Source organism: Aotus nancymaae, unplaced genomic scaffold (assembly GCF_030222135.1).
Source record: "Aotus nancymaae isolate 86718 unplaced genomic scaffold, 86718_ANA_hifiasm-v0.15.2.pri h1tg000025l, whole genome shotgun sequence".
NCBI classification, from domain to species: Eukaryota; Metazoa; Chordata; class Mammalia; order Primates; family Aotidae; genus Aotus; species Aotus nancymaae.
The window spans coordinates 4,980,408-4,998,556 of NW_026988438.1; the positions used below are offsets into that span (position 1 = coordinate 4,980,408).

The following is an 18,149-nucleotide window of genomic DNA, read 5'->3' on the forward strand; positions in this document are numbered from 1 at the left end:
CAATGCTTCCTGAGCAAAGACACCAATCACGCGAGTGTTTAGGCAGACGATACTTCTACCAACAAATCAGATTTTTCATGCATTGTGTCTTTTCCAGTCTCTGTTCTAGTGCACTCTGCATTTCTTTCTTTTTCCAAATTGATTAACATTTTGGTATTATATAAAGATAGTGAGTTCCTTTCTTCATTAGCATTCTTACTATGTGTGCCATCTTGATGGCATTAGATGGGAAGTACTTTGCTTTCCCAGCAACCAAGGGTAATATGTTTGGAACTTACATATATTTTCCATTAATAATAACACAACACTATATGGCCCTTGCTCTATATGCTGGGGCTCATCTGCTTATAATACATTAGCCTGTGTAATCCTCACAAGAACCCTTCTAGATAAGTTCTGATATTGTCACCATACCACAGAGAAGTAAACGTGATGCAAACAAACAGTGCAGAGAACACTTTCAGACATTACGTGCAAGTCATCTTTAGAAACAAAGTTTAATTAAACGTGATTTGATCCCTTAACTTCTTGACTCTATTAAATTCTGATAGGCAATTAAAAGCAACTAAATCCCCTCGCCCCTTACTACTTAGCAAAGAATTATATGAGCTCTTTGCCATGAAGTTAATTTGTTCAGACATTTTCTGGCATATATACGAATCTAAAAGATAATCTGACAAAAGTGATTAAAAGACCACTTTCACACTTAAAGATACCTTCTGGTTTTAGCTGTGCTGTTCATTGGAAAAATATTACAAAGTTAAGCACTTATTTCTAAAAAGTGATCAGTGTAAGCAGCCAGGTTTAGAAATCCTGGCAAAGTCATTTCTTCCTTAGTAATAGAATTAATGTTGTACTGAGTTACCAAGACATTTATCCCAACTCTCCACTTAGCTCTTAGTCACGATTTCCTATGTTATAGCATATGAAATTTATTTTATTGATTGATCACAAATTTTCCCTCATCTCCTCTACTCCAGATTCTCCATGAAATGATGGAAGAAATTGACTATGATCATGATGGAACCGTGTCCCTGGAGGAATGGATTCAAGGAGGAATGACAACGATTCCCCTTCTCGTGCTCCTGGGCTTGGAAAATGTAAGCATTTACACAGAGGAGGGTGACCTGCTGGTGAGTCAGCGGGGTTCTCTATTACACATTTTTATTGCAAATTGATCTGACCACTTTCTACCATTAAGCGTGTAGTGAGCGCCTGGAACTTTTAATAAGTATGCCATGGTGAAACTTGACAGTAGCTCCTTACGTAGAGGCCACACACGTATTGATTCAATTTAGGTATTACTTTAGGATTCAAAATATATTCTCTCTCTTTTGTTTTCCTCTATTTAAAGCACAATGTAGTGTTTTTAAGTTACTGACCTCCTCATAGTATCTAAAGAGACTCCCCAGTATTATTGTGTGTTGTGGCTCTTGTGGTGCTTCATTATTTCAGTGCTCCTGAAGTCATGCGTGGTTTCTGCCACGGCGACTTTTGCACCCACCTATATAAACATAAGTTGTTCTTGTATCAGCATCAGCTAGGTCCTCATTCTATGCCTGTGAAAAGTGTCCTTGGAGTAGTTCCTCTAGTTGCAAGTAAATACTGTTGTGAAGGAACAAAACAAAGCAAAGATCAGAATGGAATATAATAATAACTTTGAAAGCAAATCTTGCTGACCCAGCCTTGAAGTGGATTTTAGTTATTGTTAATTTAAAAATCTGATAAAGTCTATAGTGGATGCTAGATTTTTGAATTCAGCATTAATAGTTATATTAAAATTAGATATATGTATACAGTAATATGTACACTTAATTTCGAAGAACATTAGGGCTGGGAAGCACAATGACATTGTAATAAATATTTAGAGTTTTGGGATGTAAGAACATAGTGTTCGCCGCTTTGCTGCCAAACCCAAAACTTTTCATACTTGTAGTTACCAGCTGAAACAATTTTACAGATTCAAGACTATATCATAGTTATTTAAGACACCAAGTTTTTAAAAGTCATTTCTCAAGATATCTTACTGTGTTTGTGAAACATATGAGTGTATATAAAAATATGTTGGCACATATGGCTTTAGGAGTATACAGATGAGCTGAAGGTTTAGGAATAAGTATCAATTTGGGAATAAATAATGGGCTTCAAGAGATTAGCATTTGTCTCTTTTTTACCTGGATCTTCAAATTCTTCTAAACTCGAATCTTACCTTTCATGAGTCCCATGGGATTTGAGACATGGTCAGAGGATGGAAAACAGTAAAATAATAATGAGTGATATAAGGGAAAAAACTAATTTATGTAAACAGAAAATGAATACATATATTATTGTTAATAAGTATACATTTCTACACTTAAAATCTCGTGAAACAGTATTTCCTTGTACCTGAAGTTCTTACACTACACATAACTGAGTATCTTTTAATACCATAATATTTATCTCTATAGTATACATATATAATTAAGTAAATAAATTATATATGTATACTATAGAGATATTTATATTTATTTAATTGTTCATGTACCTTATGACAAAAAGCAGTATGTAAATCAGACTACTGAGAGAAAGCAAAAGAAAAATTGGCAAAATGTTGACATTTGAAGGTTTAATGTATAATTTATCCTGAAAAGTTGTTGTCAGATGACTCTAGTGATAAAATTCCAATAATAATGGTTCTTTAGAAGGAAATGCTACATTGGTAAAGCTAAAAGTTTTATATTCTAAGTATTTATAGAAATTTTAAGATGAGAGAGGAGGGAAGATGTAGGAATGAGCAAGCAAATCATCTGGTAGTCGAGGGTGGGATAGAAAAGTGCAGAAAGGGACAGTCAGTTGCCTACACACAGACACACACACACACACACACATAATTGTTTTTTTTTTTGAGACGGAGTCTCACTCTGTCTTCAGGCTGGAGGGCAGTGGCACCATCTTGGCTCACTGCAACCTTGCCTCCCGGGTTCAAGTGATTCTCCTGCCTCAGCTTCCCGAGTAGCTGAGACTACAGCATGTGCCAACACACCCAGTTAATTTTTGTATTTTTAGGAGAGATGGGGTTTCACCATGTTGGCCAGGATAGTCTCGATCTTCTGACCTCGTGATCCTTCCACCTCCGCCTCCCAAAGTGCTGGGATTACAGGCATGAGCTACCGCACCCAGCCCACTGGCGCATATTTCAAAGATCACAAGAGATTTTTTGAAATGACGATGTTTTTCTTTGGAAACTATTGTTGATACATTATTTAGTATTTAATTTATAAATATAGATATTTGTGAAGTTATAAAAGTTAGCACAGGTAATAGAGTCCACAAATCTATATGGATTTAACTCAAAGTATTTTAAACAAATATTAATGAGTTAACTAATGAGTTAAAAAAAAACTCATTAGTTTCTAGTGTAGTGTTATTTCAATTGTAAGGCAGTTCTGTGCATTTAAGGTGCACTCTATTAATTATAAATAATTTACCCTCTAATAGTGTTTGTAATTTTTTAAAAATGTTTTTAGTAAAACGGGAGTTTTGGGAGCTAAATAAGATAAATCTATTTAGGGTTTTATGATAGTAATCAGAGCTGTGTTCCAGAGTTGCGTTCCCAGAAATGGCCACTAGATGGCAGAGCCACATTGTTTAACCTTAAGAGAGCACCTTAAATCTGAGATTAGATTTTGCAACCCCATCTCTGTAAAGAACAAGTTTAAAAGGAAAAATTTCCCTTTTCTTTCATTTTTTTAAAAAGAAAGCCACTCACATTTTAAGCTGTGTTTTAATAAAATGCATAAGCCGTATAATCATATGTAATGATCACAAAATACAGCATCTATTTGTTAGAAAGAGCTGTGTAATTCTAAGGCATGGTAATTGTTTTAAAAAGCAGGAATGACACCAAGACAACGGAGTGATGGGAGACTTCTTTAGTAATTGAGATGTATTTCCTTTCTGTAGACAGTTAATGTGTTACATTATTGCCTGCAGAGAATTTGATCCGTGGTTCTATCCCCTCACCTTTGCTTGTTTAATTGAAAATCTAGGTACTGCAGCTTGAAGTTGGCCATTTATTGTGAAGCTTGCCTTGTTATGTTGTCCTATATATTATTGTCTATTGTCAATCATGAGCTCAGGGAGTAGATTCTAATTGATAGTGCATATAAAATACCACAGTGTATTTGAAAGTGACTGTGGTATCTCAGCCAAATGACACAGAAAAGGAAGTAGTCCTGGGAGAATAATCTTCGCGTCTAATATTAAGTCCCAACAGTGACGATTTCGTTGTAATTTATTATTCTCCATCAACAGTAGTTTGAAAGCTAGTCAATTTTAAAGAATATCTGTTTTGGTACCAAAATCAGACATGCAGTTGATCAGGACCAGAGTCCATACCAAATGCTGGAGAGTAAGAGCCATTTCTTAGAAGAGGCTCTTCTAAGTTTACCCAATGCAAGGTGTATGGGTGAAAAATGGCCTAGTGTCTTGGTGTCTTTTACATTTGAAGGAATATTGAGAATTTAGATGGCTTCGTGTTTCTGATTACCACAGGAAAAATTAATAACTGAGACTTATTCATTCTTCCTTCAGAATTCATATCATTGGAGAATTGTGGTTTTTTTTTAATCCCATGTAATTAAAATGTTTTTCTTTGCTAAATAACTTTGTCTAGCAGTAGACTCCGTTCTAGTGATTGGAAACTGTCTGCAGAGGGAGAGATATTAAGTCATTTTATCTGTGGGGCCATAAGGTCCCAGCCACTTCTGCTTAACTCTGCTCTTCCAGTGTAAATTCAATCACAGAAATTATGTAAATGAACCAGAAAAGCTATGTTTCAATAAAACTGCTTGTAGAAAAACAGGTTGCTGGCCAGGTTTGAGTCAGTGCTGTAGTTTGCCAATTTCTCAGATTACAAACAGAAAAAGTTTTAATTTATTTTAAATCATTCGGGAGAAAGGAATCTAATACCTTTTATTTGGCACAATCGGACAGCCACAGCAAGACATGAGGACTAATGGACAGATAGCAGAGGAGCAGTGAAAGTCATCAAACCGATCAAATAACAGATTCTGGCTCTGTTATTAACTAACTAGGTCATTTTGTGCCAGGCAGTTGCTCTCTCTGGAAAGATGAAGAGTTGGTCAGGAACATAAGTTAGCCTTTCCTAATACTCTTTCTGTTCAGACATTCCTTTTTCTGCATGAACAAGATAATTAATAATTCTTCAATTTCTGAAATCTGTAATTTTGGCTCATCATTGAATTTTTCAAGGGAAATTCCTCAATTTATATTATAGGGAGAAGAGAAATGCACATTTAAGCAGAAGTCTAGCTTGAGATAGGGATACCTTCACTTGTTGTTGTGGATTGTCGTACGCATATCTTGCCTGTATGGTTTCTGGATGGTTTCTATTTTAGTCTCACCATATGTGTGCATAAAATCCTGGTCTTCAATTCCTATAGGTCATTTGATTGAGACGGTTTAGGACACATTTTCTTTCCTGACTCTCAGTAAAGTAATATGCAATGTGTTCTCTGATGAAACTTCTGAGTGATGGAGAGTAGAAGACAGAAGACGGTGTATTCTTGGTAGATTCAATCATCTTTTGGAAGCTGATATTCAGCACATCAATTTTTAAAGGTTTTTAATTTGCTTAAGGGTTTTTCTTCTGCTGTCTATACCTTGCTCAATCTAGAAAACAGTTACCAAGCCAGATGAATGCAAAAGTTCTTGAGATTCCAAATTTTGTCATTTAAAAAAAATGACTACATGGTGTTACCTGCTGTTGGTTTTGCATTTGAGCCTCAGAAATGGCAGGTGATCTTACAGTGTCTGCTCTGGAGATGAACAGTTGATGGCAAACTCCCCTCAGAATTGTAAAACTTTTCTCTGTATTCTCCGTGTCCAGGCCTAATACAGCTCATCTTTTTGTCTAAAAGACAAGTTTCTTTCGCATTGTCGTAATTTTTTGAGAACTTGAAAAAAAGTAAGGTAATTTAATGGTCTTTATTATTTAATGAGTTGGAAGTCAAACGTTAGCTCATATATATCTATAAGTTAAGTCAGTTGAAACATGGCTAGGTGTGGGGAGGGAAAAGCTTTTGGGTTAGGACATCAGTGAAATTTCTCCTCGAGGTCTCCTGAAAAACAATTATTTACAGTAGCCCTAGTTCACTTGAACATTTTATGTGATCTTGGAAGTATTTATGGAAAAACTAACACTTTAGAAATCACTAGGATAATGAAATAGGTTTTTAAAAGTTCCGAAGAGCATTATTTCCTTTGAAACATCGCTTTGCCTTCTAGGGAACTAAGAGTTGGGGGAGAACGTAAAATTCCTTCTCAGTATGGAGTAGCCTAGGATTCATTAAGCATTTCTCTGTCATAAGCACAGACCTGAACTGCTTCAGTAAAAGAGACAGTGTTAAGTCTCGTGATGAAAAAAGAGCAAATTTCAATGAAATAAAGTGAAATTTTATGTCTCTTTCTCAATTTTTTGGGGTTGAAACATTGCGTTGTTACACAACTCAACCCAATGAGGGTAATAATATTTGCTGTTTATGTAATACCAGTCTTCCGAGAAACCAAAATTAACTTCACAGGTATCGTATAATGAAACCTCACACCACGGCCTGCAAGAGGGAAGTGGGTCCTTTCATTTGATTAGAGAGGAAAATCAGAAAGGTGAAATGGCTTATCCACATTTTCATAGTAGGCCAAGAATCAAGCCTTTCTGGATGCCTTGCTTATTTCTGTTTTATAAAAAATAAATTCCCTCTTTGGCAATAAATATATATTTGCAATAGAAGTACTAATAGGAATATGCTCTACTGGCTGATAGAATATAAGGGACAGATTCTTTCCCTCCTCCCTTAAGTTTACAATCTAAGTAAGATAAACAAGACAAGACATGAAAATAGAGAGCTGGAGTATAATTTGCACTGCTGAGAAGTAATTGGCTCCTGGTTTCAATTTCTTCTCTTAAAGAAGTCACATACATATTTCATCCCTTGCATATTTTGGCACTGTATCCAGCTAAGAGCTATAAAGCTATTTAATTTGTTTTTTGGTAAAGCATTTTATGCCTGGGTAATGGATTTGTACATCAGTTGCAGCCTGTAACATGGCTAAGTGTTCTGATTGACAGAACACCCACGTTCAGACTTGTTTATTTTTTGATAAGGAAAATGCCAGCTAACTTAGTCCATATGTGTTCTTCAAAGGATGAAGCTTATTCGCATGTAATGGACAACCATTTAAAAATAAAATGACAAGAATTACAGGAACAGTAATACATACGAAAATTAGATTTTTGTCCTTTTAACTTAAAATGTTTTTAAGCACTTAACTGCTACTTTTAATTTTTAAAATATTAATTTAGTTTTTTAGAAATTAACAACCCCATATTTAACCTTTCCACATAAGGATGTTTAAATATTATTTGTGGGAATAGAAATTTTAAAATCTAGACAGTTTTGAAAATACATCAAAGTTAAATATATAAAGTATTCTATTCACGTGGTAAAGGTACTAAAATTCTATGACTCACCCAAACCAGAAAATGATATTCAGAAATTAAAACAAAGCCTATTTCTTGTGTTTTGAAAGAAAATGGAAACACCTGTGTTTTCTGAAGTTTTCTGTGTGACACCTGCATAGCTGTGTTTGTTGAGTTTGTTAGTCCCTTGTCAGAAAGGTAAATCTGAGCATTGCTAAGAATTGTAAAGGATCCAAAATGTACCCTGTTAGAAGTTAATGTGTTAGTTTGCTGTAGTTTTATGGATGCTCCCAGAGGACATGAGACTCCCGAGTCAGAGACAATGGACTTTGTTATTCACAGCAAAGCAAGCAACGGGAGCTTCACGTGTGAGTTCACCTTGCCTCCAAAGTCTCATGGGAACGACAGAGTGGAACCCAAGTAATGTTTGTGCATAGCATCAGGTTTTCGAAACCTTGGCTTAGGAAAACTAAAGGAGTCATAATGTGTAGTAAACAAACCCGTTTAACCTTTGCCTACCAGGGAGTGATTATTTTTATTATACTGCAAGTATAGTAAGTAAACCGCCACCCTCCTCTGGAGGGAGACATGTCTCTGTTGTCCAAGGCTAGGTTATTTATTACTCAAACACCTTTGAAAAGATAGTCTTAAAAAGAAAGAATAAGGAAGGACAGTGCTTCTGCTTGCAAAACATGAAGAAATTCAAGAGACCCACTGAGAATTATCGCCCAGGAGGCATTTCATTAATGTTTTATGTTATGATGCAAATTTGACATTTCTGGTTCCAATGTAAGAATTAGTTACTATAGATTTTTTCTAGTATTACAAATCTGGTGGTTTATCCCTTTCCTGGGAATAGGAAAAGTAGTTAGGAGCACTATTATTAATATTTTATTATCAAGAGAAACAAGATGTTCTGAATATATTTATATTGTCTCACTACTACGGGACTAATGTTAGTGCCCAAGCACTTAGTAGATGCTCAAAAAATTATTAGGTGAATGTATTCTAAGAAATATGACAATTTGGCTAACCTGAAAAATTATGATAAATAGTGTTTTCAATAGCATACCAATAAATGTTAATCTGTTTGATATGATTTGGTGCTTAGAGTACAAAAAATAAATGTTAATGGAGAAAAAAGTAAAAGCAAAAGTAATGATATAAATAATTTAATTTAATATCTTGACTTTCTTGTAAGGAGTTTTAGAGATTCCTAAGCATCATATTATTTCATTTTATTTTAATCTTAAACAATGCAGCTGTGACTAAACACGTACAGAAGTAGCTACTATGATATAGAGAGTCTTACTCAGAAGAGGAAAAAATGTGAAAGTATTTTAGTAAAGTGGGAACGAATTTAAACTCAAGGTTGTATTGTGGCGAATAACTATAGTGATTGTTATAAGTAAAAATATTAATACAGTTTTAATGTTTTTACCATCTTTCTGTGAGATTTAAACTACTTATATTTTATAAGAGAGGAGTAAACAAAATGGTAACATACATAAATCCTTCAAAAAGTTTACCTTTTAAAATACACTATTTGCAGCATACTCAATCAGCATATTAATATAAATTGGAATATGGAATTCTCAAATGAAGCCCTGGAATATCACCAATAACTTACCTTTTAGTATTAGTTTTCCATCCCATCCCATTCCTCTGCCACCTTACATGACCTGATCACCATCAAGAATTTTGTATATTACTACTAGTAATCCAGGCTTAATGACATCTTTGCAAGTTCTTATTTATCAGGCTCTTCAGTCGAAGGGTATTTTCTCTTTCTCTTTATTCATTTGTTTATGGAGTTGTGATAAGGATAAAGTATTTAAGGAGAGGCAGTCACGTCCCTGATCCGTTTGGCGGGTTGTGATGATGGCCTGGAGTATGCTGCAGAGCTGTTGGTGTTAGACAAGGATTTGTGGGTTGCTATATAGCATCGGTGATTTGTTAGCACGATCTCACTTCACTAGAGCACATGTGTTTTTCTAAAGGCTCTGCGGTGATCTTGGAGAAAGTCAGGGATGAAATATAACAGATTGTCTTCACATGCTTCAGTCCAGCTCTGAGTTTTATTGGCACTTACATCTTTCACTGTTTATTTCATCAAGTGAAATCTGTTTCTCTTACTGTCCCATGCAGAACGTGAAGGATGATGGACAGCACGTGTGGCGACTGAAGCACTTTAACAAACCTGCCTATTGCAACCTTTGCCTGAATATGCTGATTGGCGTGGGGAAGCAGGGCCTCTGCTGTTCCTGTGAGTACATTTGCTCTGCCTGGACATCATCTCCTTGAGTGAGCAAAAGTCGATTTAATGGAGTAGTCTGACTTTGTAGATGGAGACCTAAAAACCGATCTGCACTATCTCTGCACCTGTGATTTATATTTTTCTGTAGTGTGTTTTTGAATGTTTAGGTTACTCTAACTTATTTCTTCCCTTTTGGAAAAGCCTACCCTTGGAAAAGAATGAAGGACAGTTTCCAAGTCTTCAGTGATTTTCTTTCCACTGTAGTTTAATTTATTCATGATTCCATTTCTTCAGGGATTATTTTGAAGATTTTCACTAGTTTTTCATGCTTATATCTTATTCATATTTGGCCTCCCCCCACCCCCACACAAGTTAGTCACTTTATTCACATGGATGTCTTATAATGAGTTGATTCCTTTGGGTGTTTTTTTAAAGTTACATTAATTGATTAAAAATAGATTTGCATTCAAATTAAGAAATCGCAAGAAATACAAACTAATTTTACACCCCAAGCCTATTATTTTTAATGCTAACATAAAGAAAATCTTCATATATGGTTAATAGATATTGGAATGCAAAGCATTGATGATTAATGAGTTGTGGACATTTTTAAAATTTCAGTTCACTCATCTTTGCAATTTTCATTTTATTCTGTTAACTCAGTACTGCCAATGAGAATGTTCTTCAAGTGTATATAACATTTAGTTTATAAAATCACCTAAACATTTTTAAATCTATAGCATGTCTACCTGAGAAAATTTTATAATCCGTGATAGTCCTGTTAAATACGAGTAGATATTATATCCTCTTCATTTAAGTTCTCCATTAAACCATCAATTTCTCTCTCCCCAACCTTTTCTTCTTGTAAAGAATTACTGAAATTGTCAAGTTCATTAAACACATCCCATAGTTGTGCATTGAATTAAGTCTTGTTTCTTACGTGGCTTCCATACTATCCATGGTTTATGGGTTTTCTGTTTGTTTGTTTGTTTTTAGTTAGAAGTTTCTTTGGTAATATGTTTGAGAATTTCCTTTCTCTCAGATGTATTATTTGACATTTAATACCATGGTTTAGTGCAACATATGGATATGGTATCTGAACTATTTAAGGATTTGAATAAAGTTACATGAAATTTGTCATGTGTAACATTATGGTTTCTGACAGCTACGTTTGAAAGGTTAATTACGTGTTAGTGACACTAGAACATTCTCCATATACAAAAGAAGTACTTTGTTTTTAGTGTTCTATTATTTTTAAGAAAAGGAATTTTTGTGGTAGAGTCTGTTAGTAAGAACACATAAAACAAAATGATATGTCTCAAGTAAGATGAATGATATATAAAGAGTGAGAATTTCACTGATAAGTTTTCACTGGTTAGTGTGGTGAATGCAATACTCAATATTATTTTTAATATGGAGGAAAAGAGAAAGCATGTTTTTTCCCTCAGTGTTGCCAAAGAAAATCACAGATGTGAATATTTTGGAAGAGTTTTACTGTATAAATATTATGGGGATTTAGTGTGTTTCATTCTAATTTCAGGAAGTGGTTAGTTTTTTGTTTTTGTTTTTATTGAGGAGGCTACATGGTTATTTTTAAGTATTGTATTAGGCATTTAGAACTCAATTTGTGTTTCATTAAAAGAACACATGTATTTGACCCTAAATCATATTCAGACTCAAACCATAAAGAATTTGAAGATGCCAAAAATGTATGTCTTGGTTTTCTGACACATATTGTTTACATACATAGATAAATATATTTGCTTCTGTGTATGTATATATATATTTGCATAGTAACATAAATTTTTGCATATGCCGCCCAGCAAAGGCTGTTGCTTTTGGACAAACAATGCCATAATGGCAAGTGAAGAACGATCTTTTACCGAAGCCCTGGCATGTATGATGAAATCTATTCTCTGGAAATAGACTAATCGGCCATTTAAGGTTTAGATAAGAGGCAAAATAGCATAAACTCATGGGCTTTTATTCCCATTCCCGCCAGCTGCTCTCATGCCTATACTTTGTAAAATATAGATCTCTTCCTTCTAGCAAATGACACCAAGCCATTTGGCAGTCATCAATTTGTCTTTAATATTTTTGTCATCTGGGAATTATTGTGAAAAATTTGAGTGAGGACTGATTTAATTAAGCATTTCCTGCTATGCCATGATAGAGGAGCCTTGGTTTTTCACATGCATAATATTTCCTGTACTAATTGGCCTTTTATATTCCATGGTAAAAACAGTCGACTTGGACTTCTCCTTGATGTGGCTGATTGGATTGATTAGGGAGCAGTGGATATGAAATGAGGTTCTGTTAATGTCATTCTTTCTCTACAAAATTACAACCAGGACCAGGATTAGCTCTGAATTTGTGTACCTGTTTCCTTTCAGTCTGCAAGTACACAGTCCATGAACGCTGTGTGGCTAGAGCACCTCCCTCTTGCATCAAGACCTATGTGAAGTCCAAAAAGAACACTGATGTAAGTTTGTGTCCATGCTTGCTTTCTGAGGCTGGCGATCGTCTGATGTGTCCTCTTACCACAATGATGTCATTCTGTTCTAGGTCATGCACCATTACTGGGTTGAAGGTAACTGCCCAACCAAGTGTGATAAGTGCCACAAAACTGTTAAATGTTACCAGGGCCTGACAGGACTGCATTGTGTTTGGTGTCAGATCACAGTGAGTAGCAATTGGAAAACAAATCCCAGCACTTGCCCACATTGAAGACTGTGTATCTCATGCTCTCTGAAAGTCCTACCCTAGAAGGGCTTCCTGAACCTCTGTATAAGCATAAAACCATGGAAACTTCTTATTTCAGCTTATTTGCAAAGAGATAGGCTCAGGGTCAGATTTGTCTCCATAGAATCCAGAATTTTAGAGCTGGTGACAATCTAAGACATCATACCATGCTGTGGTTTTCAAACTGTGTTCCATGGAGAGCTAGAGGTTCCCAGGAAGGTAATCGGAGGCCATGGCGAGGAGTAAGCAAATGAGAGTACGGTACTGATTGAGTAGAACTTGGTTCTCCCTGTATTTCCACAATCCTTTTTGATAAGGGTTTTCTGGTTTGCTTCTTGTACATTTATTTTAGTCACAAAATCTATGGGCTTAAAAGGATTAGACAAATAAACAGTGAGCTTCAATGATATAATTATATAGTGAAGACTCAAAGACCAAAGAAAAAACTAAGCAAATTGTCCTTAATCACATGACCAGATAGAAGTGCAAGGAGGCCATATTTTAGGTCTCGATGCTTCTAAAAATTCATTTTACCCTTCTTCCCAACATAGCATTGCCTTGCTGTTTCAGTTAAATCATAAATTAGGGTATAAGAGATACTGATGTAAATACTAGTCATTGATGGTATTCACACTTAAGAAAGAAGAGATAGATTGGTCTTTTCTGGGAAACTTTAGAATTCTACCTGGTTTGAATGATTGTCAAATCTAGTTTGAAAAAAGTTTTGGAATGAACGCAGATGTTAGATGGTACTTCTACAATTATATGTGTAGTTTTGAGAGGTTAATTAGAATCACACATTTTCAAGAATAGCTCTTTTTGATAATGTAGTACAAAAATATAGATGAGGCTGGAGTTTTGTTTCCAGCATACAGTGAGTATTCATGGTACAGGACTGAAATTTTTGCTTTTGTCAGAATAAAACAGTAGGAGGCACTGAATCTGTTAAGCAAATAAATGTCTCCACCGTGTCCCCCAGTACACTGCCCTCAATCCAGGGATTAAACAATTCTCTTAAGTGTTCGCTCTCTCTCACACACACACACACACGTGCGCACGCGCACACACACGCGTGTACAGAATAATGAGAAAAACAACTGACTTACATTTCAAAAATACAATTAAGTACTTTCTTTTAAATGAACACATTTTCTGCAATCATTTTCAACTATTAGTTAAATTATATTTACATTTGAAATTTTCTCAATTATGAAAGATAGTTTTTTAAAAGTGTTTGGTTATTATAATAAAATGTCTAACGATTCAAATTAAACACATGAATCATTCAAATATATTGAATTCTCAGTTTTAAGAAGATCGCAACTACTTCATTTTTTAAAACACTCATGCACCTTTTTAAAATCAGGTTTGTGTTTTGCTAAGCATTTACAAAAATACGTAGTTTTTGTTTCTGCCCTTGTAGGGGGCTTCCACTTATGTTTTTCATATGGTGAATATTTTGCTGGTTAAATCTTAACTTTAACATGAACTGAGATTAGAGAACATTAGAAATCACTTCTTCTTTGTATCTCCAATTGTATTCCTATTCTTCATAAATTTTAAAAATATTGTGTTTATTATTCATATTTTCTTTTTTATTTCTTAAATAATCAGTATTTTTAAGTGTGTACTCAGTTTGAACACTCCAAAAACATACATTACTACCTTTTCTAATGGAAAATTTCAAAGCTTTTAGAGTTTTCTGTATTTTATTCCTCTCATTCTCTCTCTATTTAATCTCTGTGAAGTCTGTCTTCTACGCTTTCCAGTCACGGGAATCACTGTCCTCAAAGCTGCCATTGCCATTGGTCTCTTATTTGTACTCAAAGCGTCTTCAAATTCTTCCTTTCCTTGTTTTCTATTCCGTTTTGTTTTTCTCATTTTCTTTCTTTTTGTTTTCGTGGTTCTTCTTGTCTGTGCTCCAGAAACTACACCCAGCCCTACTACTCACAAGTTATGCATCTGCTTTGGTCTTGTTCCTGACCCTAGCCCTACAAGAAAAGAAAGAGGCACCTTCTTTTACAGGAAAAAGGATACTACTTTTAAATAAACTGTACTTTTTAAAATCTAAAAATTGTATGTCCCAAATCAGATAAGGCAATATACCCTTAACATTTTATTCTTTAATATCATTGGATAACTGAATGTGATTTTGTTTGTCCTTATGGCATAGCACTACGTAAACAGTGAACGTCTTAAATCCCTTTTCAAAATTATTGGTAAATCAATCAATTAATTGGTATCAAAATTCTACTCAGGAAACAGGCTAATGAGGGATCTCTGATGGGGATGGGGCAAAACAAGCAAGAAAGAAAAAGATAAATGCTGCCCTTTTACTAAACTCTCTCAAGTCCTGAGACTTCTAGCCAACCTCAGCCTTATTTTATATAAACCATGAGCTCCAGGGGTCTTATGGGTATTAAGTGCATAAAACAAGACTTGTACAATTTTTTTAAAGTTTTCATATATCCAAGAGACTATATCTCAAAATTCACTTCAGCCTCTATCCAATTCTGGATTTTTAATTTTAATCAGTTTTAGGAAAACATTTGCTTAATTATTGATTTTGTGCCTTGGATAAACAGGATATATTTACTTTAGAACATTTATGTCCTTAGTAGTATTTGCAGTTTCCTATTGAGCCGTTGCATGAACATTTCAGCATAAAATGGATCTGTTCTTGACTGATGCCTATCCACTACTACTGCTTGCCTTTCAACAACTGAATTTACTTTCTTTCGCATTTACACTTTCCAAAAGGTGCTATGAACCTAACAAAGAGTTAGTAGCAGTTATAAAAGTACTGGGTTGTGGGACTACCAATTCAAGGCTTCAGAAAGGCCTGTCTGAATGGGTTTCATGAGTAATATATTGGAGAGAGAAACAGAAAGATTGCCTTCATTTCAGGGTTTTGCCCAAAAGCTATTACTTCCTTTTCTATGTGACTTTTGGAAATGACTTGACTGTTGTAAGTCAGACCAACCAGATTCTTAAGTTCATCTCCTCACTTACGAGTGGTGTCATCTTGGACCATTTTATGTAACCAGTTTGGGCAAATTTCCTAATGTATCAAATCAAGTTAATGATACCTAGTTTATTAGATTGTTATGAAGATTAAAGAGGCAAATAAATCTCTGCAGATGTGTTTAGGACAAGACCTCGTATATAGTAAATGCTCAGTAAGTAACAATTATATTTGTCGGTGTATGAAATACTGTTTGGGTGCACAGAACCAACCCCTGGTTTCCAGAGGGCACTCCATGAAGAAGGCTTATGTCATTTGTCTCCCAACTATAGAAGGATGGATAGTTGCCCAGTCTAAGTCAGAACAGCATCTGCACACGCTAAAAACATTCAGAATCCTGTGGTCCTGAATCTCACTAAATCCTAAGCCAAACTGATGGATTTTCATTCCTGAAGACAATTACTACAACTCTCTCATTCTATCAGACATGGCATTGCCATGCTTCCACTCACTGGAAAAAAAGTTATAAGTCAATTTTTTTTTTTTAACTCTTGTCTTTTACCTTTATCTCATGTACACAACCTGTCACCGAGTCTTGACATTTCCTACTTAAAATATCTCTCTCAGATTTGAGGTTTTGTCTCCACATTCACAGCCCTAGTGCAAGCTCTTAGCACCTCTTGACTAGATTAGAGTCAAAATCTCTTGGCTCATCTCCCTAACAGAAGGTACTTTTCCTATAATGCAGGCTGCATACCACCTCCAGAAAGATCTTCTGAAAATACTAATTTGTTATCATATGCCTTCTTTAGCAATCTATAATAGTTCTGTGATAATAAATGCAGCCCTCAACACCCCTTGCCTCAACTTGGTTTTTAGGTCTTTAGAAATGAGAACCAAACCTAACCATAACCATATATGATATTCCTCTTCTATACACACCCTCTGCCATAGTTGTGTATTTCTGTTGACAGTCCCTTGGGGAGGCCATGTTTTCTTCACACCTGTTATTATGTTCATCCCCTTCCCTTGAATGCACCTATCTTAAATTCTAACCATACCTTAGGAAACAAGTTAGGTTACCTGCCTTCCTTGAAATTTTTCTTCACACTAATATATCTTGATTCTGAATAGTTTCTGTACGTTTATTCCACATCCAAATAAAAATGGAAATGCTCTCCAGTGGTTTCACACCACAGGCTAACGCTGTTTGTACTGTTAACTATGGTCCACTGCTGTTGATTTTCCATGTCACACGTTGTTTCCTGATCGCCTGAAGTTCTTGACAAAGTACTGAGTGTAGAGAAGTCTTCAGTAAGATCACTTTACTCACTCTTATACTATTCTTCTTACAGTAGGATATTAAATTTCAAACACATTTTTTATTTAAGTTTTTTTTTGTAATATTGTCCTGCAATGCTGAAATCTCCATCAGATATGAAAGTAAGCTTAAACAAATACTTAAAGATAAAAATCCATTTTCACACCATTTTTCAGTTCATATTTGTGGTTTCTTGATTTACTAGTTGGCCATCTTGTAGATATAAAGTTAGGTTCTTAGAATGAAATTTTATATTCTTTTGTAAATCTAGTCACTTCAAAATTAAAATCATGAGAAGCTTAGGGAAGGTCAGTGGAAGACTGCCTTATGGTATTTAGGCAACCAGTCTCTGTGTTTTATATTTCATTCCTCTGGGACAGGCAAAATATTCACCTTGGCTCTCTCTTCTGTCTTGATTACTAACACCCTTAATATCCCACTGCTTATACCTGTTCATTTCTTCTCAAAGTGTGTTTTCTTGATATTCCATGTAGAACATGTTGTAAATCACTTCTGGTCAAGGTAAGCTATCATTGGTCAGGCAGGACTCACCAGAATAGGAGGTCGATGCATTTTGTTTAGTGTAAAAAACAAAACAAAACACCTATTTCATTGAAATGAATTACTAATTTTGTATAATATAGAGATAATATTATTTACTAAGATACTGAATTCCTAACAATAATGTTTAAAGGTTTCCAGTGCTGTGAAAACATTTCTGCTTCAGCAAATGCCAGTCTTAGGAAGTACCCCCAAACTGGAAAATATTAGGGGCCAGTGGAATGGATAAACCAATAAATATGTTCCTCCAAGTCAGGCCTTTGGATTTTTCTTTAGAGGAATAGTTGATTTCTCTTCTTATTTTCCTCTAAATTCCCATGTACATTTATTTTCTATTTTTCCTCCTTTTGACTTCTTAGATTCCATTTTCTTTTCTGACCAGCACACCCACTCTTCTCTCAACTCCACCAAGAAGTATATGCAGGCACACATGCACACACACATTCACATACTTTCTTTTTCTTTCTATCTTGAGACAGCTTTTTCTAATAAACATAGATCTGGCTCTAAATTAGGTGCTACTGGAAGTTGTCATAAACTCTGAAATTATTTCCAACTGTTAATTCACTTCCAGGAAAAGCTGGTTCCTATTATATGACTTTCCTACATATGGCACTGAATCTCTTAACATGAATGGGAATTTCTGGATGTATATTTTAAAATGAGCCTAGGACTTTTATGCCTTACATTGAAAAAAATACAAAGATAATTGAACAAAAATGTTTTAAACATTTTTAAATAGTAAACAATTCCTTTTCTCTGGTGCGCTGTTGGTTGTTTTACTCAAGAGGCAGCATCTTCAGTGCTCTAGTTTATTTCTGTT

At 34.9% G+C, this 18,149-nt stretch overlaps 1 protein-coding gene across 11 annotated transcripts in view; it reads left to right on the forward strand.

Annotated features, from left to right (window-relative positions):
* DGKB (diacylglycerol kinase beta) overlaps positions 1-18,149 on the forward strand; it is an 812,604-nt gene that overhangs the window by 283,583 nt on the left and 510,872 nt on the right. For all 11 annotated transcript variants that reach the window (XM_064380347.1, XM_064380346.1, XM_064380345.1 and 8 more), the window contains 4 exons: positions 981-1,100; positions 9,629-9,746; positions 12,131-12,219; positions 12,303-12,419. In XM_064380347.1, the coding sequence (XP_064236417.1) occupies positions 981-1,100; positions 9,629-9,746; positions 12,131-12,219; positions 12,303-12,419 (444 nt within the window). The remainder of the gene's footprint in view (positions 1-980; positions 1,101-9,628; positions 9,747-12,130; positions 12,220-12,302; positions 12,420-18,149) is intronic.